The sequence below is a fragment of the Gouania willdenowi genome, chromosome 1, assembly GCF_900634775.1.
Source record: "Gouania willdenowi chromosome 1, fGouWil2.1, whole genome shotgun sequence".
Lineage (NCBI taxonomy): Eukaryota > Metazoa > Chordata > Actinopteri > Blenniiformes > Gobiesocidae > Gouania > Gouania willdenowi.
In genome coordinates, this window is record NC_041044.1 from 24028917 (window position 1) to 24055199 (window position 26283).

The 26283-nt window shown below is 39.2% G+C and overlaps 1 protein-coding gene, 1 long non-coding RNA gene, 1 other non-coding gene and 2 pseudogenes across 5 annotated transcripts; 4 read left to right on the forward strand and 1 right to left on the reverse strand.

Moving 5' to 3' along the window:
• Positions 1–613: 613 nt before the first annotated feature.
• Positions 614–760, forward strand: LOC114472455 (uncharacterized; annotated as a pseudogene).
• Positions 650–1593, forward strand: LOC114468168 (uncharacterized). Its single transcript, XR_003674623.1, has 2 exons — positions 650–905; positions 1031–1593. It is a non-coding gene; the product is annotated as an uncharacterized LOC114468168 (long non-coding RNA).
• A 484-nt stretch (positions 1594–2077) lies between these two features.
• On the forward strand, positions 2078–2217 carry LOC114472461 (uncharacterized; annotated as a pseudogene).
• A 5169-nt stretch (positions 2218–7386) lies between these two features.
• On the forward strand, positions 7387–7552 carry LOC114472452 (U1 spliceosomal RNA). Its single transcript, XR_003675104.1, has one exon. It is a non-coding gene; the product is annotated as a U1 spliceosomal RNA (small nuclear RNA).
• Positions 7553–8060: 508 nt separating this feature from the next.
• LOC114469003 (centrosomal protein of 95 kDa-like) lies at positions 8061–26186 on the reverse strand. Of its 3 annotated transcripts, none has more exons than XM_028456212.1 (21): positions 25968–26186; positions 24168–24296; positions 23815–23922; positions 21697–21807; positions 19951–20068; positions 18357–18478; positions 17301–17509; positions 16436–16487; positions 15420–15490; positions 15107–15300; positions 14888–14999; positions 14284–14392; positions 13951–14153; positions 13683–13778; positions 12866–12989; positions 12523–12692; positions 11246–11320; positions 11006–11158; positions 9788–9934; positions 9598–9669; positions 8061–8805 (listed from the first exon to the last, which is right to left on the reverse strand). In XM_028456212.1, exons 1-21 carry the CDS (start codon positions 25990–25992, stop codon positions 8629–8631), a joined length of 2577 nt encoding a protein of 858 aa, XP_028312013.1. In that variant the 5' UTR covers positions 25993–26186; the 3' UTR covers positions 8061–8628. The 3 variants fall into 3 exon arrangements, with proteins under 3 accessions (XP_028312013.1, XP_028312004.1, XP_028312022.1); XM_028456203.1 differs by having other exon boundaries at positions 8061–8823; XM_028456221.1 differs by lacking the exon at positions 13683–13778 and having other exon boundaries at positions 8061–8823.
• Between the last annotated feature and the right edge of the window lie 97 nt (positions 26187–26283).

The following is a 26283-nucleotide window of genomic DNA, read 5'->3' on the forward strand; positions in this document are numbered from 1 at the left end:
ATAAGTCCAAAATAATGCATGCACACCTTCAACCTATGTACAAACAGTCAAACAAAGTTTCAGGTCGAACAGACACCGCACACACGCAGAATTTCTTTGATTTATTAGAGATGTAATTGTTTATCCAGAGGTGTGTTACCATCCTGTCCAGCAGAGGGCAGCAGTAGCCGCCATGTGACGCTGAAAGAGTCAGAACAAAACACCGGAAGTGGTTGTAGTTCTAACACAAAAAAATTAGGTTTTGGCTTTTCTTTGTTGACTGAAAGAAAAGTTTGGGTCGATAAAATGTTTTTTTTGGTGAAAATAGTACTATTTGACGCACATATTTGAGTGTTACCCTTTGTTAAGGAAGTAAAGAAAGTAACAGTGTTGTCATTGGTCCTGTTTGAGTGACGTCAGCAGCTACTGAAATGCATGATGGGATATATGGTCATAGAGATTTAATATAATATTTTTATTGTGTCAGCGCTTCTTTGGATTAGTGAGTAATGTAAACATCAGTGAGAGGAAACTGTAAGGTTTTCAATAGTATAAAAGGTCATAATTTCCTTTAGACTGTGAGTCACTATAGTGTGTTGGTGAATGACTCCCCCCAGTCAGACGTGTACAACTCATACTTACCTGGCAAGGGAGACACCATGATCATGAAGGTGGTTCACCCAGGGTGAGGCTCAGCCATTGCACATTCCGGTTGGGTTGACCCCTGCGAATTCTAGTGATGGGAAAACCGGTTCTTTCCTCTGATTCGATTCTTTAACTCTCGAACATTAAATTGAACGAGTCCCGAACGAATCATTTCGTTCATTTGTACAGCAGATGGCGCTGAAGCCTGCACAATGCAGAACTCATACCGCCGACGTGTTTTCTCCAACTATAAATACTGTAGACAAGATGGTTTGCTTCAGGTGACAAAGTATAACACACAAAATGCCATAAGCTATTCAAGCCATTTGAAAACCCAGGAAAGCTAACACACACCACAATAATGTAACTTGTGTCCTGTATCCTCTCTGTTATCATTGTTTAACAGCACGGCAGTCTGGGTAACTGTCACGTGACAGTGAAAACAGACCAATCAGAGAGAAGTAATGCTGCTGGCGCAGAGCTCAGCCTGAGCCAGAGCTGTGAACCGATGAACGATGAACGAGAAAGACCCGGTCAGCCCGCGAGTCATGTGACAAAGGAACCAGTTGGACGAACGAGAACGAAGTACTGAGCTGTGAACGATGAACGAGAAAGACCCGGTCAGCCCGCGAGTCAGACTCGTGACAAATGAACGAGTTGGATGAACGAGAACAAGTACTGCTCTGCTCCACAGCCTGAGCAGACAGAGACCCTTTCGGCTGAGCAGTCGATCACATGACAGCTGGGGAGAGGACAGCGAATGTAAAACTAATTTTGACAATTAATGATACAATTAAAACAAAAAATAATAGTTGATGAGTTGCCTATGTTTACATGGTGCATTTATTGTGTCCAAAAAGTGACATTATTATTATTACTATTATTGTTATTTTTATTGTGTTTGTTGTTATCATTGTTATGTTTGATTATTTTGTGGCAGAGTATAACACAATAAATATGCTGATATAATTTTCGAAAATATTTATTTACAAACACATTCATTATATAGGCTATACAATAACACAACAAGGACTGAAGACCACTATAATTATGATTTCGTGAATAAATAATCTATATCGGGTGTCACATGACAAATAAACTGTAGATATCAGACATCAATCATTTCCTTGTTCAGCTCTCAGTCAACAGCCCCCCAGCCCCGTAGCTGTCTGAGCCACAGCTGTCACGTGACGAATGAACGAAAGAGCAATCCGTCATGATCCGTATGAACGAATCGTGAACGAACCGAACGAACTGCAGTGCTTGCTGCTCACAGACAGCCTGTCTGTCACGTGACTAAAGAACTGGGACCTGAGAATGGATCCAGCTGAGTGAGTGGTGAACGAATCATTTCTGTTTCCTGTCTGCTGCTGACTGAGCTCATGCAGCTGCTGCCATGTGGCGAGAGAAGGTACTGCATGAAAATGAACGAATCGCTCCCTGAGAAGACTCGTTACTCCCGAGTCATATAAAAGATTAGTTCATTTTGAACGAATCGTTCACGAACGATACAACACTAGCGAATTCCCCAAATGTGGGAATCTCGATTGCATAATTTCTGGTAGTGGGGGACTGCGTTCGCGCTCTCCCCTGATTATTGTGTGATAATAAAATGTCTTTGTTATTTTCATGAGACATGTGTGTTTATTTAGCATCTTATATTTGCATCTTGAAAGCACACTGTTTCTGCAAGCTTTTCTGAGTTATATAGGAATAATTAGGGTCCGATGTCACAGAATGGGACAGAGGAACCTATTGTTTTCGCTTTTAATTCCTATTATTTTTATTATACCCCGCCTACCTTTGATCGCTAATTCGACCCCCTAAAAATGCTCGAAAACTCACCGAAATTTGCACGCACCTCAGGCCTTGCGAAAAATTTGATAATTTGGTGCCGTGAAAAAAAACGGACAGAAAATGCATGCGTAGCGTGCGTTTTCGCCGCCAAAACAAACGATGGAACCACACGACCGCCAGGTCTGACCGTTTTGCACGAAAATCGCCACATGTAGTCTTCGCCCCAGAATGAGCAAAAAGTTACATTGTGACCCCGCCCAAAACCAAAAAGGAAGTCAGCCATCTTGGGTCAAAGGTCAAAAATGGCGTTTCGCCCTCGAAACGCATCTGCGTGAACTAGTCTGAGGGGATTCATCCGATTCGCTTAAAACTTGGCAACACCACATAGGACCCATTGAAGATAAAAAGTTATTGAAAGAATTTTTGTATCTGTCACGGTTTGGTCGTGGCGCCGCCACAAAAATGCAATGCTAATTTTTGTTAGCACGCAAAAAATTCCAAATCTCCATAACTCTGACACACAAACTTCGATCAGCTTCAAATTTCACACAAAGGACATGTGCCCAAGCTTGTTCATGACTGCTTTGAAACATTTCCCATCATGCCTTGTGTTTTCGACCGGTGTCATTTAAGGTCATGTACACGGTTAGCATTTACAGGACGCCGTTCTAGGAAAATGCTTATAACTCTAGAATGCAAAGTTCAAACTGCTTCATATTTGATACACATGATGACCGTACAGCCATAAACAAAACTCGAGAACCAATTTACCCATAATGCCTTGCGTTCTCAGAGGGCGCCGCTTCTGTGGTCGTCCAACACGAGCAGCTGTAGCGGACAGACGATATGTCGTGTTGACTTCAAAACACTGTAGGATGAACCTACACAGAGGGTAGCAAATTGCTATGGAAGAAAAAACAGGCTGTGATCAGTGGGAGGGGCCTATAATGACACGGGAGAATCCTTCGCCATCAGCACGCTATAATAGGAAAATGCTTATAACGCTTCAATGCAAAGTTCAAACTGCTTCATATTTGATACACACGATGATTGTCCATCCATAAACAACGCTCGATGACCAAATTACCCATCATGGCCAGTGGGAGGGGCCTATAATGACACACGAAAATCCCTCGCCATAACTACGCCGTTATACGAAAACGCTTATAACTCTAGAGTGCAAAGTTCAAAGTGCTTCATATTTGATACACATGATGACCGTACAGCCCCAAACAACAAACGATAACCAAAAACACCCACAATGCCTTGCGCTCTCAGAGGGCGCCGCTTCTTGGGCCGTCCTACGCCAGCAGCTCTAGCGGCAAGACGACATATCGTGTTGACTTCAAAACACTGTAGGATGAATCTTATTAGATGGAAGCACATTGCTATGGCAAATAGAGCAGGCTGTGAAAAGTGGGAGGGGCCTATCATGACACAGGAAAATCCTTCGCCATAACTACGCCGTTATACGAAAACGCTTACAACTCCAGGCCAATTCCCAAATCCCCAACAGTGGTATACGTGACCGTGGGTTACTGCCCCAGGCTGCTTCATCGGACCCTATGACGCCCCTCGTGGCTTTAATTAATATTAAAGTTACAAATTTTATATGTAATGTTAAGGTAATACAGTCTCCTGACTTTATAAGTATTAATCAATATAGGATGCAACATGTTCTCTTGTTATAAGCATAAAATAAGTGAGAAACTATCAAACCATGCCTTTATTTGGTTACTTAGCCTACCTTCTTTCAGTAATGCATATATATATATATATATTACTACTTTTCTTTCAATTATTTGTCTCAATTATTTTTTTGTATTTGAACACTTTTTTCCTTTGATTGAAAATATTTATTTTTGATTGAAGTAAACTCTTTTTTGATTGAAAATGTTTTTGTTGTCCTGTCAGTCCAGTATGTGCATATACGACAAAGTGAGTCAACAGGGTTGTAGAGTGAAAGTCTGGGTTTATTGGTCAGAAACACACACATTTTTAGCTGATTTATTTAATCACAATGGAATCAAGGAAGAGTTAAGACAGAATGATTATCATCGCTCCAGATAATAAGAAGGAACACCAGGCTGATAAAAAAAATATCAACATCAAAGAAAAAAAAAAACACAATACACAACATTGACAATCAAAAACCAAACAAAAAAATAAGATAAAAACAAAAAAATATGTTTAAAAAAATATATTTTCATTGTTCATGTTCATAGTGTTATCACTTTGCTGAAAGTTTTAAACGTGTATGAAAGTTCATTAAATCCACATTGGACCATTGCTAACATGGAGACAAGCTCATAATCACTTGCTTGAGGGTTGTTTTTTTAGAGGTTTAAACAAATTATGAATGTTGATTTCCAGTACTTGAGATTGATATGAAGAAGGTAATAATTCTTAATATTTTGCCACCTCTGTAAATAAAAGCCAACAGTGAAAAGATGCAACATGTGCCATGCTTAGCTGTTATCAGAATAAATGGATTGGTCAGCAGATGGCAGTAGGACATTCCTATATGGATGAAATGATCACATCTGGCTTTTATTTCCAAAAACAAAATGTCTAAGGAGCAATGACATTTTAAGATTATGTAGTTCATACGTGGCTGAATGTATGCTTGCATATTTCAGATAATATTGGGCAGAAGTATCTGTTAACTTGTCTTAATTCATGGATGTGTGTAATCAGTTAAAAAGTTCCTGTTTAATAATTTTAGTACCATGGCATCTAAAATAATTGATTGTGAAAATGTTTTGGTTGTAGTAGCAGTAGCCCAAAATTAGTAAAGTAAAACAAAATGAAATAGTTTTTTTAGATTCTAAGTTGTTGAGCTGTATGCCATAATTGTCAAAATATTTCATCAAAAAATTTTGTTTTGTAATGACTCAAGAATATTTGAATACATATTAATTAAGTTACCGGAATTATTTTTTTTTTACTTTCTTAATATAATCCAATTTTTTGAGATGTAGTAGTATGTCACAGCAATAAATAAATAGATACATAAATATAAATAATAATTATAATAAATAAATGCCATCTGGAGTAAGAAGTTTGTAGTTTTGCTGAACTAAACATTTAGGAACTTCCCATTATTTTAATTATTTGTATGGCATAAAGTAAATACTGAGAGCCAGCTTGCTTCCCACCGCCTCGTTAGGATTGGTTACCGAAACAGCCAATCACAATTTACCCGTCTGGTCTGACTCCTGATTGTTTGACTTTGTGGCACATTGTAACGCTGTGTCATGTTGAGCGAGCTTAGGGGCAGGTTGAGCGCACAGGGAGTGCAAGACAGAGAGAGTACGAGCAAACGGGGAGAAACACTGTGATGGAGCACATGGGGAAAAACGTTGTTAATGCACACTCGTGTATTCAGCAAGCATGAAAAATAATTTATTATATAATTATTGTTTGCTCAAACTACTATGTTTTGCACTTTATTATAACTTTTACACAAAATATAATTTTGAGTTCTTGCAAAAATGTTTTTGTGCTCAAAACTTCACATTAATTGCTCATAAATGTGGCACAAAAATAACGCCATATGATTATATTGTAAAACCTTGATGTTAATTACAGTTCATACTTGAATTCAGGGGCTAGAATAATTGTAAAATGATCTCTTTCATTGGTTATTTTGTTCTGAGTTGATATGACTACAGTCTGAATAGTGTCTGTATTTTAGTGTAACTAGTAATAGTAGTAGGTGCCCGTCAGAAGTATGTAGTAGGAGCCTAAGTAGAGTTGTCAATTATGGCCAAATGACTATGTTTGAAGGTTGGATGTACAAAGAGGTGCACATACTCTGTACTCTGTAGTATTATAAAGGGCTATATTTGCGGGTGCAAAGTAAAATAGCGTATGTGATTTCCCTGGTTTAATTCTATGGGACAAATGTGTTTGTTGTTTTTTTTTTTTTTTTACTCATTTTTAGTTTTTTTTTGTTTGGTGCATTTTTCTGTAAAGTATGTTTTTTGGAGTCGTGTATTTTTGTATCGTTCTGTTGTGCTTTTTTGTATAATTGTTGTTTTTTGTTGCCATTGTAGTGTGATTCTGGAGTCATTTTGTGGATTTTTTTGTATAAATATTTAGTTTTGTGTATTTTGACTCATTTTCATGTTTTTCTTGTTGTTTAGTGTATTTTTCTGTAATGTACGTTTTTGGAGTCATTTTGTGTTTTTGTATATTTTTGTGCATTTCTGTTTTGTGTACTTTTGTATAAATATTGCTCTAGCGTCCCCTCTCACTGAGGTCAAAAGCTGATTAAGTTTCATTTCTGGGTAAACATGAATGTGCCGTCCAGTTAAATAAGATTAAAATAAACGTTTTGCAACACCAAATAAGTCCAAAATAATGCATGCACACCTTCAACCTATGTACAAACAGTCAAACAAAGTTTCAGGTCGAACAGACACCGCACACACGCAGAATTTCTTTGATTTATTAGAGAGATGTAATTGTTTATCCAGAGGTGTGTTACCATCCTGTCCAGCAGAGGGCAGCAGTAGCCGCCATGTGACGCTGAAAGAGTCTGAACAAAACACCGGAAGTGGTTGTAGTTCTAACACAAAAAAATTAGGTTTTGGCTTTTCTTTGTTGACTGAAAGAAAAGTTTGGGTCGATAAAATGTTTTTTTGGTTAAAATAGTACTATTTGACGCACATATTTGAGTGTTACCCTTTGTAAAGGAAGTAAAGAAAGTAACAGTGTTGGCATTGATGCTGTTTGAGTGACGTCAGCAGCTACTGAAATGCATGATGGGATATATGGCCATAGAGATTTAATATAATATTTTTATTGTGTCAGCGCTTCTTTGGATTAGTGAGTAATGTAAACATCAGTGAGAGGAAACTGTAAGGTTTTCAATAGTATAAAAGGTCATAATTTCCTTTAGACTGTGAGTCACTATAGTGTGTTGGTGAATGACTCCCCCCAGTCAGACGTGTACAACTCATACTTACCTGGCAAGGGAGACACCATGATCATGAAGGTGGTTCACCCAGGGTGAGGCTCAGCCATTGCACATTCCGGTTGGGTTGACCCCTGCGAATTCCCCAAATGTGGGAATCTCGATTGCATAATTTCTGGTAGTGGGGGACTGCGTTCGCGCTCTCCCCTGATGGTCTTGTGATAATAAAATGTCCTTGTTATTTTCATCAATCTTTTTTGTTAATGTAGCATTATACACACTTGATTAATTATCATAATGGCAAGATGCTTATGAAATTTAGTCTTTAAACTTCAAATTTTGTGATTTATGCATTATTATTTAGGAATAATTTATATTAAAGCTACAAATTTGTTTTGTAATGTTAAGGTAATACAGTCCTGACTTTATAAGTATTAATTAAAATAGGATGCAACATGTTCTCTTGTTGCTCAGCATAAAATAAGTGAGAAACTATCAAACCATGCCTTTATTCTGTGACTTAGCCTACCTTCTTTCAGTAATGCATATATATTTATATATATATAGACTTTCATATATATATATACTTTTCTTTCAATTATTTGGGTCTCATATTTTTTTGTATTTGAACACTTTTTTTCTTTATTTTTGATTGAAAATGTTTTTGTTGTCCTGTCAGTCCAGTATGTGCATATGACAAAGTGAGTCCACAGGGTTGTAGAGTGAAAGTCTGGGTTTATTGGTCAGAAACACACACATTTTTAGCTGATTTATTTAATCACAATGGAATTGAGGAAGAGTTAAGACAGAATGATTATCGTCGCTCCGGATAATAAGAAGGAACACCAGGTTGATAAAAAATTCAACATCAAAGTTAAAAAAATAAATAAGACATGGTTAAATTCTTGAAGGAAGACATTGCACATTAAAGGAATAAAAACAGGTTAAGTCTCAGCGGTGAGTGACATTCATACTCTGAGTTGCATCTGTGTTCCTTGTTTGGCAAAGGGAAGAGAGATATTTGACTATTTCTTTGCTACAATAGAACCAAACAACTGCACAGTGATCTGGATTGTTCTCTGAGAGGAAGAGGACTTGGTCCAAGGTGTCGTTAGTTTTAGGTGTAGCAGCTGAGGTGGGAGGAGCTAAACACTATGTTTAGTCAGTATTCAGTGAGAGCAATCAACATGTGAGGAGACTGTTCTGTTGGTACCGTGACTTAAACACAGGACTGAGTGTCTATTTCTGCATATCTAAAACAAGGTGACTGCTGGTCATTAGCGTGGCTAATGAAGGTAGCTGGTGTTGTAGTGGAAAGAAGCCATCTGCAGCCGGCTGCGCAGCCTCTGGACCTCCAGGTCCTGAAAGTAGTCGTCCTCGTTGTTCTGGATGACAATTTTCTGCAGCTCGCCGATCTCACGCTCCATCTTGGATCGTAGTTCACGCTTCATCTTCAGCAAAGCCTGGAAGCACAAAATCCACTAGAATGTCGACTATTATTTATTCCCTTGGCTCAAAGCTAAACAGCCGTCTGCTTTTTAAAAGGGGAGGTATGATTAAAAAATCACTTTCTTATGGTTTTGCTACAGTGTATAAATAAAAACATCCCTTTAACCTCATTCAGAGGGCCATAGTTGAAAAAGTTCTGTTTTCTCCCTCCCTTGTTATTCCACATTTTGTCAAAAGTCAGCTCAAAACAGGCGACTTTGATTTTGATGAAATTCCTTCTACTGACAGTCCTCTCTCCTCCTAACATGGACATAATACATGCCTGCTCGAATGTGAGCCCCTTCCTCTCCAACTATCTAACAGCTAAAACAAACACTGCAGTTTAGTATAGAATATATATTGTACTTTATTGCCATATATGTGAATGCAAACTGGACGCCCAAACTGCACTACTTTTTCTGCTGCCAATCGTGTTGGGAGTCACAGCTTGGAGCCACGGCCATTATTCACACACACATTAGCCGTTAGCACTCCGTGCTAATGCTACACCAGCCTATGCAGCGAGACCCAACATCGCTTGTGAACTGAGGAGGAAACAATGGGGATGTGGCTCACAGCGTTAACAATGGACTCTGTTGTGGAATTGGATGGCTTCCAACTTTTATGCGGTGACAGAGCGGTAAGTGGAAAGGAGGGGGTCTGGCTGTGTTTGTGTGCAGAAAGGAGGAGCTGATGCTGCTATTCAAAACCACAATAGCTGCTTAAATAGCCGTGGGTTGGATGTTCAAACAGATTCATAGGTTTACCTTTTCTTGAGCCTTTTTCCGAACCTGGATGTCCTGCCGCTCTTGTGCAAGTTTTTCAGCCATAAGTGAAAACTGAGAAAAACAAAAAGGAGTTGTACCTGAAACCACTGAATAAATTAAAGTGCTATTTAATCATTCTTAGGCTGTGTAAGTAGCCCATTTTGACAGCTCTTGGCTTTTGGAGTCTTACTTGGTCCTTGTAGTAATTCTCCATGGACTTGATCTGATCTTGGTGTCGTCGCTGATGCTCTTGTCGCTGCTCCTTGGCGAAGGCTCTCTGCTCTCTCAAACGTACTTTCTGTAACTCTAAACCATCTTCAAACAGCTGCCGAAACATCTGCACAAACAAAAACACCAACGGATCATTTAAATTTTAAACCACCAGACAACTCAACATTGTAGACCTTTATTGTGTACACCACTCTGTAGTTTCTATTATAGATATGGGACTCATGACCAATCAAGTGTGAGTTTGAGGAGGAAGGACAGTAAGGAAGTAGTGGTAGCTACTTGTTTCATGAGGGTTAATAATACCACTACAAAAAGTACAGCTACCTTCATACACAAAGGCCCACCTTTCCCAGTGTTGTCTCAAACCACTTATTTTAGGTTTGAAACCTTTTTGTCATAGGGAGTACATGAACATTTTTCTAAAAATAGTGCGACATTAAAAACTAAAATATAAATGGACCAGCAGTCAGAAGCCTCCATGCATTGCCACATATTACACACAGTAATTGGTAAGACTACCCTCTGGCGGTGAAAAAAAATTGCAAAATCTCGTCAAAAAAAGTGCAAAAGTGACAAAGAGCTACATTGCTCTGTGCTAGCCAAATGTGCTTGATGCCCTTTGCTACCATTATGTGGTGGCGAAGGGATTTTCAGCTTTGGCAAACACAAAAACAAAAGACTGAACAAGATTTTTCAAGGAGATCGATTTAAGACTCACAGAGTTCTGTTCATCCTCTCAATCTCACCCTTCTCGTTTAAGTTGTAGCTAGTTGTATTTCACACTTTCAGGGTGATAAATATGTTGTATTACTGTTATATGTTCATTGTTTCTCACTAAAAATGCCAGTAGGGTTTAAATAAATCAAGTGCTAATTCTGAAAAAAACGTTTTGTGTGCTTACAGATTTTTTACTCTTTTTTTCAAATTAAATGCTATTCCTATCCTCAACAGGGTTGGTAAAATTCAGGGACAAACACCACTGTCGGGCTACATCATGACATTACATTATTATGTTTTTAAGTGTGCAGGAATAGGGGGTTCATAACTTCAAGTTAAATGTCTGAAGGGATACGAGACTGTGAAAAGTTTGGGAAACACTGTACTAGAGGAAGGCTGTAAAATCACATTGTCACTTTGTGTCATAAAAAGTGTTGGATGAGCTGCGTTGAGCACCCACCCTCTCCTCTTTGGTGCGGTCCTTCATCAGGCGTGCACGGTGCTGAACGTGGTAGTCGTTGTGGTACTTCTTGGCTCGGGCCACTTGCTGCCTTTGCTCTCTCAGTCGGTTCTGAGTGGACTTTTGCTGCTGGATTCGATCTTTGAAATCCCTCTGCAGGCACAACACTCTAGTTAGTGAGCAGTCGGTGTGAGCTTGTGCTTGTGTGTGTGTGTGTGTACGCGTGTGTGCGAAGCTCACCAGGCGTCTGCTGTGCTCTTTGTCTTTACGGACAAGCTCCACCAGCAGGTCATGTTTCCTCTGGGCTTCTTCCACCTTGAAAACAGACCTTCATGCATTAATGTGGAGAGCAAACACCTAACACCTTCTGGCTTTACCGTCTCTGCATCGATCAGACCTTGACAGTTACAATTACAATGATGTCTTCAATTATCCATGTTTAATTACAACGCAGTTACGATTACGTTGACCAACATTTTTTCTCCTTACAATTAAAATGACAATTATTATTTTCCCCCTGAACTCAATTACAATTATGTTCCCAATTAATAAAGTTCAATTATAATTAATGATCCATTAATAAATAAGTCCATAAAAGTTAACCTTCCTCTTGTGTATCCTATCCCTTATAATGGATTGGTTTTGATTTATGTCCTAAATCGGAGGAATCAAACTCATTTTAATTCAAAGGCCACATATGACAGTGTCAAATCCATTGGGCAGGACCAAAACAAATTATTTTTTTTGTGAAGGAAAAAGCACAAATCCAAACAAAATCCTGAATGTTAAGCAATTGGTCAAAATTCAGTGACATTTCTACTTATTGTCCAGGTTTTTTTTTTTTTTTTTAAATAATTGTGATTTAATATTACGGTAAATAATGTAGTACTGCAACCCCCATTGTATCATATCTACAACTTTTGATAATTTACAAAAAGTCACGTTTTTGCTGTATCTTTTACTTAAAACAAAATCTTCCTGCGGGCCAGACTAGATGCTCTGGGGGGGCCGAACTTGGCCAGTGGGCCTTGAGTTTGACATGTGTTTTAAATCATCTGTAAAATACAGAAAAAAATATTATCTATCATCAAATTTGTTTTTAATCTCTTGGTTACCTTGTTTGGCTTCCTTATCTATGAAAATATTGGTATTATATTTTTGGTGTGGGCGTCTGAGCCTTTCTTCTGTCAGGATACCCCTCAATTTTCATTATTAAATGTTAAAATAATCCTCAAAAGAACTAACAGGTAAACTTGATATGAAACATAAGTATGCCTATGTTTAATAGAACTACAACACGGTTCCCCAGTTTTGCATTTAAATGACAGTTTTTATATAATTTCCATGCCAATTATTATTACAAAGTCAATTATCTGAACTTAAATATAATTAAATTATGATTACAACAGCAACAGAATTTTTCAATTATGATTACAATTACGTCATAATTGTAATTAATGACCAGTAATGCCATTATAGTTGACCCCAACCCTGGCCCTTGATAGAGACTGTTTCACCTGGCTGGAGAGTTTACTGCGCCGCGGACCATGAGAGGAGGATACGGAGTGTAGTCGGTCCATCTGCTGCATCTGCTGCTCCCACATCCGGCCGAGGGCGTGAGGGGAGATGTGAAGATGAGGAAGCTCCTCGCGTAGCAAAGGGAGGAGCTCGTTTTCTCTAACTTTTACTGGAGAGGCAGAGAGTGCAGGACAGAGCACAACATTTAACACCAATAAATAAAACAAAACACAACTGGAACAAGAAAGTTTTTGTACAGTTTAAACATAAAACCAAGATTTTATACTTTAAAGTTTAAATAAATGACAATGATTCTGCAAAATAGGATGATTGTCTACTGACAGGAGGAAGCTTTCCTGCGAGTGTCGTGATGTTTCTGGAGTTTGTGTCGAGTCTTTGGGTTTGAGGAAGATCCTCGAGGTGACGGGGAAATGTCTCCCAGTATAGCCTCCCTGTACTCTCGCTCCTGGCAAAAGACACATTCACTACTTAGAACAACACTTTCACACCAACAAGGAAACTATTGAAGCTTTAAATTCCCTGCAATTATCACCATTATTGGGGAAATCTTTTTTCAATTTGAATGTAATTCAAGCATCTAGCCCTAAATGAACACTACCTAACATTAGAGTTAAGAGTTCTTGATTTGTAAAAATGTGTGCACTATAAGAGTGCACATATGGAAAGGATTACTGTAAGTTTTTCTGTTTTAAGGTCTAACATTAATCTTTAATGTTCATCTGATGGTGTATGTTGGAGCAGACAAAGGTTTGATACGTACTCCTGTGCTGACGTGGACTCTCCAATTTGTTACTTTTAGTATAGATTACTATTAATAGTTTGTATAAGACAAACCATTAAAAGTAATGGTCGTTTTGGTATTTTCCATGAGGAGAAACACGTTTCTATATTTAGCAAAGTGACCAGGAAACGCGTGTGGCCATTACGATCAAATTTAGAACATGAACCATTTCCTAACGATGTCATCATTTAAAACAAAAAACCTCCTTTGGATTTTTCAAACTTCATACAAAGCAAATTACTACCGGTAATTTCTTAATGTAACAATTGTATAAACCTGAACCCTGCATTAGTGCCTTCCCACTGTATTTTAGAATGTGCTATGTATAAACCACTACTTGTTTTATCAAACACATACAGCTTCTTGGGCTTTTAGTCGTTCCCTGTCGAGTGCGGTTCGTTCTTCTTCTTCAAATCTTTTCAGCTCCTCCATAAAGAATTTGTTTTTCAGATGCTGAAAGAGAAGCAGTCCTTACTTTTGAAATAATTTAAAAGTCCTGTGAACACAAATCAATCTTTTTTTTTTTTTTTTCTCAGCAAAAGGAAACTTTTATAAGAAAGAAGAAAGAAGAAGCTTAATTATACCTTTTGACAAAACTTCTCTGCTTTTGAGACAAAGTTGTTACCTTGCTGGTTTTTCTGTGCAATGGTCGCTGACGCAGCTCTATTTTCCTGGAATGATCAGAGGCTTTGATGTTGGTTTGTCTTTTGTCGTTCAGACCCAGAGACTCCACCCTTGCCTCATCCACCTGTTCCTGGGCGTGAAAGACTGCCGGACGGGATGGTGATGGGGACCCTGCCTGGCTGGATGGTTCAGGATCACCTTCACCTGAAAGGAATTATTGGTCAGATGGTACATGTATAGAAAAGTTACTTTGTTAGGATACAAAAGCAATTGTTATGTTCACTGTTGCAGTTTGAAATGGAACTGTTAAACCTGGGATGAGTCCAAAGCTTACCTGTGTGCTCTGTGGGACACTCCCTGTTGCCGCTGCTGTGGTGGGAGTGTTGGTCCGCCTCTATGACTTCATTGGACTCTCCACTTTCAACCAGGACTCGTTTAAGCATCTATGAGAAACACACATTTTAAAACCCTTAGAGAGATGCTTTTAATTCTAAAGGCTGGAGATGAAAACTGTACCAAATGTTACAATGCAAACTTATGCAGGACTGGGTCACAAATGGCTGAAATCGTTGATACAAAAGAACAAAAATCATGAAATTGTGTTTGTTTTGTGTTCCTCGGTAACAGGAGTTAGAAGAAGAAAAAAAAATCAGACCTCTTTTTAAAGCATCTTAGCATATTTTGAACACAACCATAGTTTTGACTTTTGATCATAAAAGCTCTTTATAGATAGTGCTATTTTCCTTCTTGGCACAAAGTAAATATTTTTTTCCATTCCGTGACAGAATAAACATTGTTGAATATGACTGTGAAATGTATTTGCATACATTGGTTTAATTATTGCTTTTAGGTGTTACATTTTTTCTGCCCTTGTTTCTGTAGCATTTTGAGATTACTAAATGTAAAATGCTTTACAAATTAAAGACACACACACACACCCGATCGAGCTCCTCAAGTCGATGGGAGAGATTCTCAGATATAAGATGAAGCTCCTCTTCCGTCTGCTTGTTTCTTTCTCTGCGATAAGAGAGACGCTCCTCCAGTGCTCTCCTGCAGTTTGTGGTAAGATGAGATTAAAGATGGCACTGATTATTATAGTAAACACAGAGATCGCTGCTAAAATGTTGTTGCTTATGAAGAATCTTGTTGTTTCTCACCTGTGGTCAGTTTTATCTTCGTGTCCCATTTGCCTGTCTTTTACGTTTTGTATGTAATTCAGATCTTCCTCATCTTGTTCTTCTTCTGTGTCAGGTGGAGACAGTGTTGTTGGTACCACCTCATCTTGCAGGGTAAGGAAAAGCACATCTGGTTGCGTGCGAAATAAAACTTTTCTGGGGCCTCCATTGGTTGGCTGGGATCAGAAAAAGGGAGATGGTTTCTTCCAGAGATAACAGGGGCTAAATGAACGCTCCAATTATGGGGCTTCAAACATATAATTATCTGATAAGTACAAGGCTGCTGCTTCGCTACCTCTAGTGTCTCCCCCATCTCCCCCTCCACGGGGCCTCTCTGCTGGCTGGTCAATGACTTGTCACTCGCAGCTTTAAAAAAAGAAGAAGAACTCAGTTTGACCAATGCACTGTAGTTTCAATTAGATAGAATGATTAAGGGATCTTTTTGCTCTAGAAAAGCAACTACAGTATAATGGCACGTTCACACCAAACGCGTCAGGTGTACATTCACAATATATGTTGGACGCGCTTCTAGGGAGCGTCGAGAGGTCCTGCGATGCTTTTTGAAGCTTTTCCCGCGGCGGACGGGGCACGTTTTGAGATTTCAAGCTTTTGACACGTCATCTAATGAAGCTGACGCTGGAGTTGGGATTGTTGAACTTTTGGGGCATATCGCAGCGTGTCAACCTATCAGGAGCTTTCCCCAACCGTGGCGTATTCAGAATGAAAAAAAAAAACACTAACCGGAGACAGATGGACATACGCGCTTCTGCTGGAATAGAGCGCCTGTAGTTGGTATCCTGGTAGGAGATGCAAGCGCCGATGCTGGTCAGCAGGTCGTCAAACTGGGCACGGGAGAGATGGAAGTAGCACTGAAAGAGACTCTCGTCTGCGCGCAGCTCTGGTGAATCTAGAAACGGCACCGAGGCGCAAATAATGCCAAGCCACTCTCTGGATAAAGTAGAGATGATGAGCAACTCCAAACTTTATTCTTCATTCAACCACACTTCTCTATAACCCTCTAACATCACAGTGCACACACTGAGTCACACCAAAATACATCCAACCAGAAACACTGCCTTCTCAACACAATAATGTTCCCCACCACTTCACAGTCACTGGGTGAATTATGAACGTAACTGATCGCCACAATATCATCCATTGTATGAACACCACCGGCAACAGAGAAGCCCCTCCCCTAAACGTGCTCTCCTCCCAACTTCAATGAGCACAAGCGTCCAATAGGGGCGTGAGGCACGATTTTGACGCCTGAAACGCGTTTGGTGTGAATAAATTTGAGGATGATTGACTCACCTGGGGACTGTTGGCCATTCGTTATGCATGGCTCAGCTACAATTTCAGAAGTCTGTAAAAGGGAAGGCAAGAGTTAGAAAAATTTATGACAAGCCTTGGAAGCGACTCATCAAATCATCTCTTTATGTATGAATAGATTTACAACAGCTAAACAAAACAGGAGAAGACTTTGAATAGAGGAATTGTAATGCCCTTTTAATGTAAAGTGCATTATAAATAAATGCAATATTATTACAATTAATATTGTATATATCATCTATATCATAGTAAAACAAAATACATAGACTTAAAATATGTCAAATCGCTATTTTGAAAATAATACTTCACTTCAACAATTGTTTTCTAGTTATAGGTTTTGAATGACTTTTTACAATTCACAATTAGTACCACTACTAGTTTGAAAGCTGCTTCATCTTTGCATCAAGCTCTGTCAACGTCTGCACTGCCTTTAACGGCTCTCTCCTTAACACTGTCTCTAGCCTTAGCACTTGAGGTTGCTTCAGTTGATTGTGTCTGGTGCGTCTTTTATTTGATTGCTTTGCAAATGTGGACCGCAATGAATAGTTGCTGCAGCTAATGGCAAGTTTGTTCCGCATGGTTTTTCACTTTAGATGCATGATCCAGCAATGCGACACATCCACGGGAACCACAGATTATCAAGTCTTTGCAAAAAATAAAAATAAAAAAAAGCTTTCCCAGGCATGTCAGAAATTGTCCAAGAGTTTTGAGTATCACTTCGTACTTGTTTTGGTTTTTACTTTTACTTGAAATAGATTTGGCAAAAATCTGTGGATTAGCAGAAAATTGCCATATGTGTTTATGATTTTAAATCATTGGAACTCAGTACTTTAGGGTTATGGCCTACCTGTGCTGTTCCAGCCGTTTGTTCCTCCTTGCTGTGGCTTTGACTGAGCCTATCAGATGATGAGTGACTGCTGGGTAATTGTGTTTGTAGGCTGAGGCTGTTGCACTGGGTGGGAGGCTGTAGAGCGATGGCTGTCTGTGGAGCTTGCTCTGTGTTAACGGGGCTTGAGGAGAGGATGTCGTCTGAGGCTTGTGGAGGGAGAGTGATTCCTGTCACAAAAAAACAAATCCTGTTTTATTATTTTGGATTTTACTGCCTTAAATCATCTCAATCTTCATTTTAAATTTAACTGTGAAAATGATTCATGGTTTAAGTCTGTATTGGATTGCATAAAATATTTTCCGAATTCTTAATGATGCCGTAATTCAGCTATTAGTTATGTATTTAATCTAAATATTCAGTTGTATGGTTTTAAAAATGTACATATTTTATTATTCATTTTACATTAATATAAACTTTGTTTTAAGTATACGAAAGTGGTACATTTATACTTTCGAACTGAAATACACATTTAAAAAAATCACAAACACAACTCATCTTTACAAATTTTATAGAATTCAGCATAACTTTGATATATGTGGATAAACTGTAAAGTTGTCTTTCCCAAGCAACTCGGGATGTCCTGATACAACTTTTTCACTTCTGATAAGACACCGATATTGCAGCCTTGGGTATTGGTTGATACCGATATTGATACTATATAAACCCGAATCATACATGCTTTTATTACTTATTTTGTAGTGTGGAATGTTGAAAAGACTTGATCAAGTGATGTCACTCAAACAAAGAACAATAGTCAGCAACAGTAGGTATGACAAAAACTGACCAATTTATTATGAACAAATTGGTTACATACATGTTAACCTTCACTATTATATCTACAGTATTCTACAATTGAATAAATAAAATATAATATATATTGGAGATTTTAGATGCAGTCTGAGAAAATCTGATCTGTTTTCTGGCTGATATCGCACCAATATCAATATCGGATTGGGACACCCCTACAAGCAACTATCATTTATAGAAGCAGTGGTTGTTTTGAGGTGTTTTTACCTTCATTTGTGTTTCTAAAAGTGCGAGCAGACACTCCTAGACCAATGAGCTCCTCACCAGTTGATCCTAACTCCTCTGCGTTCCAGGAATGGAGGGATTGTTTACTGGACTGAAGAGCGGACCTAAAAGATCAGACATCATGATGATAAATCAAAGACTCATTCATAATGACTAACATCACAAAAACGATGCCGTAAATATCAAAAATATTTGCCACTGAGTGAACAGTGGCCACATCCATGTGCGATTATATCACGTGTTTGGGGCAGGGCCAATGTTAAACGCCTGCCATGTAAACAGACACACTTGTGTAAACATCAAAAATCCTCCCAGCACAAGGTTTGACTTATTTACTTAGCAGGTGTACGACTTACAGTACACAACTCAGAGACTTCCTGTAACAGTCTATAATAACAATGTATGTTTAACTTTTAAGATAAGAGGAACCCATTTCTGTTTTTTTTTTATTAGAAATAAATCAATATCAATGTCATATATAATGTGATACACCTCTAGAGCTACAGCAGCTATTGACTTCATTTACATTTATGTGACTATGGGAAGCACAGCCTTTTATTGGCGGTTATGTCAACACAACAGGATGACAGACCTGTCCAAAAACTAACTGACAAAGTGGAATCATGTATTTCAAAGCTGATGAAGCAGTGTTTAGTGTAAACACAGTGATGGAACATTCAGGTTTGTGTGTGTATATATTCTACTAAGTCTGCTCTTTCACTGGGATGTTCTTACCTTGATGCAATCATAATAAAACTGTAACTACTCCTTAATGACTGTATCTTAAATCTTGTTTAACTGCATTATCTATCGTTAATAATCATATAGTTTCAATAGAAGTGATTATTGTATGAGCACTAAATAAAACTTTGATTCCTCGTAGGCTTGGGATAAATTACATTTTTACTACTGTTTTAAATGAAATTTTTTTTTAGACATAAATTAGATCATGTTTAAATTATGGTTTGTTTGTTTTTTTACTACTTGGAAAGACTAATTTGTTCATTAACCCCACCTTGTCTTCATTGATTCAGGTGAGTGTTTATGTTACAACCTGCTCATGTTTCCCAGTGTTTACCTTAAACTTCTCCCTCTTGTCTTTGTTCCCCTTGACATTTGCTCAAAAGCAACATATGTCATTAGTCAGAAGAGAAGTTTGTGTCAAAAAGTTTTTCATTTCCTTTTTTGTAATGGCAGAACAGTAAGCAATGCCAAACCATTATGCAACGTGTAATAATTGAAATAATGATATGAAAGTTTAAGATATCCTAAGTATAACGTTGCTTCAGAAGCTAGTCAAGCTGAAAACCTATAAAGGAGGAACTAGCAGCAGCTTCTAACAAAGAAGTGAAAGTGTAGCGGGGGGAAGATTGGCTCATAAAGCCAGCTAATTTGTAGACAACACATGAAAATAAGAAGCACCGTTTGAACTGCAATGTAAGCAAAATCTTGCTAACACCGTGGAAGGGTGGGAGAGGGGAACGAGTAACAAAAACGTAATCCTAGTTAATTCTTAAGGAGGTAATGGGCATCCCTGCTTCAACGTGTACAGGAAACTTCTGAGAAAAAACCTTACTCCACAGTGGATGACAAAGAGCTCTCTTCCAGCTTTGAATCTTTCTCCTCAGAGGTTCCACAGTTTGATGTTTTTTTCTCACCGGGTGAAGCCTCACTGACGCTGCCATTCAGCTCCTCTAAAAACAGGGGTGACACAAATTCCCAGAAAAAGAGAGAGAGGTCAAACTAGTTTAGTTACAGAACACAATAAAAGATAGAAAAAAAAGACTTGGGGCTGAAATAAAGTAAGAAAAAATAGAATAAAAACAATACTCGAGCTAAGATCAAAATGGAAACTTTAGGAAAGAACAAAGATCCTTCATATTACTAGACGGAGTATGATTGTGGAAGTGAAGATTGACACTACAGTGAAATATAACACCGACCGAATGTATAAGCAATCAGTGAACATCTCAAGAAAAACACTTACAAAATATAATTTGATGACAGAAACAAATTAATTCTAAGTCTTGAAGTTAAAGAGTAACTAAACCCCAACGCACTTTTTTCTGCTGAAGACATATGTATTTGGGTATTAAGTAGTGATGTTGATTGATCCTAGTCCCACTTTTAAAATTTAAGTAAAAGTATTTAAATTTTGCATATTTACTTGTAAAATGTCAAAGTTTCTGGCCTCTAAAGGTTGAGCGTCGGCTATTAAAATTGAATTTCGCTATTGGCTGAAATTCTTTGGATTGCCCTACATCATCAACTTTTATTGTTGGTCCCGCCCCTCCTATAAAAGTTTAGAGGAGGGTTTTCCTCCAATCACAGCCCTCAGTGAGCATTGATCGACAGCCTTAATGAGGAATTCCTTTCTTCAGTGGTGTTGTTTTTGACTCTGTGCTTCTATAAAGAGCAGATTTTGGTCTAATCAGAGGATTTATCAAGCTATGTGTGTATGTAATAATAATAATAGTAACAATGCATTGGATGTTACAGGTATATAGATATAGCGCTTTTTCATAGTATTTAGAGAAGTCTTTCAATCTCGAGTCCACACTTAGTGGTGGTAAGCTACTATTGTAGCCACAGCTGCCATGGGGCAGACTGATGGAAGCGAGGCTGCCATAAAGCGCTATCAGCCCCTCCGACCTCCACCAACATTCACTCACACACTACATTCATACTCGGCAATGTGGGTGAAGTGTCTTGCCCAAGGACACAATGACAGATACCACTGGAGCTACTGTCCCCCACTGTGGCACCTGGAATCCTGAGTGGTCTCCCATCCAATTACTAACCATTACTAACCCAGACCTGCTTAGCTTTCGAGATCTAACGAGATCAAGCAATGACAGGCTGATATGGCCACAATGTGTACAGACACATAGTGTGCGTACCCCCGTCTATCTCTGCGTGTGCGCGAACGTGCATGTACTCCTCGCTGCGGCGTGTGTCTTTGTGTGTGTGAGGAAGCAGTGTTCTGAGGCTCATGGCGAGGGTAAAGCAGGGACTGTGTGTGAGTATTATAGCGTCTGTGGGGATGTGTATGCTGTGTTTATGTTTGTGAGTTGTGTATTCTGTGTAGTAGTTGAGCAGGCAGCGATCTGTCACTGCCAGCACTGAGCCGGCTGGCTGACTGGGAGTGTCTTACTGCTTCAAGAGTGACGCCGATAATCAAGGGATTTTTTTAATTTCCCCCCTATTGGCAGCTCAGCAGAAAGCAGGGGTTTAGTTACTCTTTAAATGTGTGATTCATTCTGATCCAAGACCCTAATGAGAGTAAGATTCTGTGTCATCGAGTAGCGATCTCATCTCTAACCTCTGTCCTGTGACTCCTCGTTCATCTCCTCGTTGAGATATTCCAAGAGGCCATCAAAGATTTCCAGAAGGTTTCTGATGGACTCTTTGTCCCCTCTTGCAACATTTTCTCCTGCAAAAAACATTCGTCCTCAGCACAAAAGCCTGCATTCATATATTTGCATGGCAAACACTGTAGACTGCACTATTTGTGCCTGCAGGATATCATCATTCATCTGCCACGTAGTTCAAAAAATAAGAACATATGAAACTTTTTTAAAACATAAAGTGAATCCAATAGTAGCTTGTTCAATCATACTGACAAACGCACTTTAGCGATGACATTTCACATTATTTTGATGTTGATGGTCTAGTGAGAGCTACACTGAACTTTAATTAAAGCTTCCAACATTAACACATTTTGAGAAGTTATTCTGGGTTATTTGTCCATCTACCAAACTAAAGAAATATGCACTATATACAGTGGGGCAAAAAAGTATTTAGTCAGCCACCAATTGTGCAAGTTCTCCCACTTAAAATGATGACAGAGGTCTGTAATTTTCATCATAGGTACACTTGAACTGTGAGAGACAGAATGTGAAAAAAAATCCAGGAATTCACATTGTAGGATTTTTAAAGAATTTATTTGCAAATTATGGTGGAAAATAAGTATTTGGTCAATAACAAAAATTCAACTCAATGCTTTGTAATATAACCTTTGTTTGTCTTTACCAGGTTTGCACACACAGTAGCTGGTATTTTGGCCCATTCCTCCATGCAGATCTTCTCGAGAGCAGTGATGTTTTGGGGCTGTCGCCGAGCAACACGGACTTTCAACTCCCTCCACAGATTTTCTATGGGGTTGAGGTCTGGAGACTGGCTAGGCCACTCCAGGACTTTCAAATGCTTCTTACGGAGCCACTCCTTCGTTGCCCGGGCGGTGTGTTTGGGATCATTGTCATGCTGGAAGACCCAGCCACGTTTCATCTTCAAAGCTCTCACTGATGGAAGGAGGTTTTGGCTCAAAATCTCACGATACATGGCCCCATTCATTCTTTCCTTAACACGGATCAGTCGTCCTGTCCCCTTAGCAGAAAAACAGCCCCAAAGCATGATGTTTCCACCCCCATGCTTCACAGTAGATATGGTGTTCTTGGGATGCAACTCAGTATTCTTCTTCCTCCAAACAAGACGAGTTGAGTTTATACCAAAAAGTTTTATTTTGGTTTCATCTGACCACATGACATTCTCCCAATCCTCTGCTGTATCATCCATGTGCTCTCTGGCAAACTTCAGACGGGCCTGGACATGCACTGGCTTAAGCAGGGGGACACGTCTGGCACTGCAGGATTTGATTCCCTGTCGTTACTGATGGTAACGTTTGTTACTTTGGTCCCAGCTCTCTGCAGGTCATTCACCAGGTCCCCCCGTGTGGTTCTGGGATTTTTGCTCACCGTTCTCATGATTATTTTGACCCCACAAGATGAGATCTTGCGTGGAGCCCCAGATCGAGGGAGATTATCAGTGGTCTTCTATGTCTTCCATTTTCTGATAATTGCTCCCACAGTTGATTTTTTCACACCAAGCTGCTTGCCTATTGTAGATTCACTCTTCCCAGTCTGGTGCAGGTCTACAATTCTTTTCCTGGTGTCCTTCGACAGCTCTTTGGTCTTGGCCATAGTGGAGTTTGGAGTCTGACTGTTTGAGGTTGTGGACAGGTGTCTTTTATACAGATAACCAGTTCAAACAGGTGCCATTAATACAGGTAACGAGTGGAGGACAGAAGAGCTTCTTAAAGAAGAAGTTACAGGTCTGTGAGAGCCAGAGATATTTCTTGTTTGAAGTGACCAAATACTTATTTTCCATCATAATTTACAAATAAATTCTTTAAAATTCCTACAATGTGAATTCCTGGATTTTTTTTTTTCACATTCTGTCTCTCACAGTTGAAGTGTACCTATGATGAAAATTACAGACCTCTGTCATCATTTTAAGTGGGAGAACTTGCACAATTGGTGGCTGACTAAATACTTTTTTGCCCCACTGTAATTCCTAAACATTAACAGATGTGGAAAACAGTCTGATTAGTGTTAGGCTTAAAGGGGAAAATGAGGGATTAGACTGAGCTCTTTGTTTGTACCTGTAATATGTGAGAGGCTGATCTGAAGGTAATCCAAAGACAAGGAATCGATCACAGACTGGACATTGTGGACGTCGTCCTCTTGACTGCATGGAGCTGTGATGTAATCTTAAACACAAATGTGAATAAACAAATTATGTATGCAAACATAAAAACAGACATTTTATTTAACAAAGACTTTTATTTGACCGGTTTCTGGACTTAATATTAAGAGAATGGGCAGAGGACATTGCTTACACACATGGTTTTTTTTTTTATCACTCACAAAATGGAAAATTTGATGAATTTTCTCCAATTGTTAAGAATAGAAAAGCCTAAGTAACTCTGTTGTTCAAACATTTTCTTGTTCATACCTGGGACTTTCTCCCCCAAAATGTTCTCGTACAAGGCAATGAAAACGTCAGCACTACAGTCCTCCAGTTTCCCCAGCTTCAACTTTATGTGACACCTGCTGAGTAGATCATTTGCCACATCAACCCAATCTGTAGAGACAAAAGAAACGGTTCAGTTATAATACCAAAGAGGGCTAAAGTCTTTCATCCCCCCCTGCTGTCTCTGGCCAGAAAACAGCACTTGCAACTTTCCCTGCCTCCGACCTGGTGGCAGTCTCGCAGCTCTGTTCTCGTTCTCGTGACAACACGTACAGCCCAATACACACTAAAGGTGCGTTCGCACCAAACCCGACTGCAGTCACTTCAATTGCCCGCGATGAGTCGCTTGAACACAGTGGTGCTTTTTGTTCACTTTATCGCTCTAGTGATGTCATTACCAGGGAACGTGGGCATGTGTGTGTGTCTGGGTGGGCAGCAGGGTGACAGGGGAGACAACTGGCTGATCACTTGCCTTATCATAATCAGCTCCGTATTTATGGTATAAATGATCAACTTATTGAGTTACTAAAGGATGAGTTCACTCAGAATGTAGGCTTATTCAAGATTAACCGCCTTAGTTTTTGCCCTGGTACATGTAGGAAGCCTCCTGCTGCCCGTCTCACTGTAGCGGGAAGGAGGAGGTGCTGGCTTGGGGGTGCGGAGTGTTTACGACAGTGACATAACCAAAAGGGACCTTTAGGTGGAGAGCTAAGCGCAAGTTCTGCTTTAACAGGTGTTTGCATTAGGACTGCGTGGTTGGATGGTGATAACCAAAGTAACTTTGGGAGTTAAAAACATCCGCCAGAAACGTGTCTGTCTGTAATACCGGTCTGTCGGAAACACTTCCGTTGTGGCCATTTTGCATTTGTGTTCATTTCTTTAAATGCATTCACCTGACACTTCCCAGCCACCGGGTTTCCGCAACGGAAGTGTTTCCAATGGACTGGTATTACAGATGGACACGTTTCTGGCGGATGTTTTTAACCCGCCAGAACAGAAAAGAACAAGAAGACATCAAAACACGTATGAAAGTGAAAGTTGATTAGGATACTCTTAAATTTTTCTTATCAGGCTATCATATCATAATATCGAAACGTCGGAAACACTTCCGTTGTGGCCATTTTGCATTCGTGTTGTGACCTTTTTGCATTTGTGTTCATTTCTGTAAATGCATGCACTTGGCACTTCCCAGCCACCGTATGTACGTGTTAAGTTAATGTAAACAAAACACTCTGCCTCTGGTGACTCGTGTACAGCAATGTTCACTACACTTTTACTCTAAATAAAACAGATATTGCTAATGTTTGTCAAAGGACACTGTTATATAGGCGGACATCCTGGGTCAATCATCTCTAGTATTGCTGGCACCATGACAACAAAAACAGGCACAGTCACCAGCTGTTTCAGGTGAAGTATTTCCAAGTTGATCGATTATTTGTGTAACAGTTATTGTATTCATAAAAATATATTTAATGTGAGAATTATGTATGTGTAAACCCACGGTCAAAATAAATCAACTTGTAGGTTTAAACGTGGTAAAAGCGAACAAATAATAGTTTTCTCCGTGGTGTTCAACATAAGTTACTTGCTGGCAAAATTACAATGATTATCGATTGATCTGCAACAAATAACTTGACCATGAAGAGTACACGTTATACGAAAGTTTACAACATCTGCTCTAACTAGCCAGGAAGGTAATCAGTTAGCAAGGAGTCCAGTAGACCCAATCCACCAGCAGCTAACGCTAGCAACCAGTTAGCGTAACGTCTGTAAACCAGTCACCTCTCTCTCCCTCTTGAGTTCCCATGAAACAGCTGATACTGGGTCCAGCTGGTGCTTCAATTCTGCCGACCGTGTGTTGAAAGTGTCCGTAGAGATGTCTTGGTCCGTTTAAACCGGCGTTATGTTGTTGTGGTTTTCCAGGAAACTAGTAAAGAAAGCGAGCTGTTTGAACCTAAAGTCTTCCGTGATTGGACAGATCCTCGCTCTGCGAATGACCGAGTTTGTGTGTGTGTGTGTGTTGATATGCAGCGCCTCCTGCTGGTGAATGTTTAAACTGCTTGTAGATACAGTAAAATAGATACATGGGGATACAGGC

Bases quoted from the DNA above. Each gene is read 5' to 3' on its own strand.
- LOC114469003 (XM_028456203.1), bottom strand. From the start codon at position 25,992: ATGGGAACTCAAGAGGGAGAGAGAG. The intron at 15,301-15,419 runs GTAGCGAAGCAG...TTCTGATCCCAG, and splicing joins AGATGGGGGAGACACTAGAG to CCAACCAATGGAGGCCCCAG. The intron at 15,000-15,106 runs GTGAGAAACAAC...CACAAACTGCAG, and splicing joins GAAGATAAAACTGACCACAG to GAGAGCACTGGAGGAGCGTC.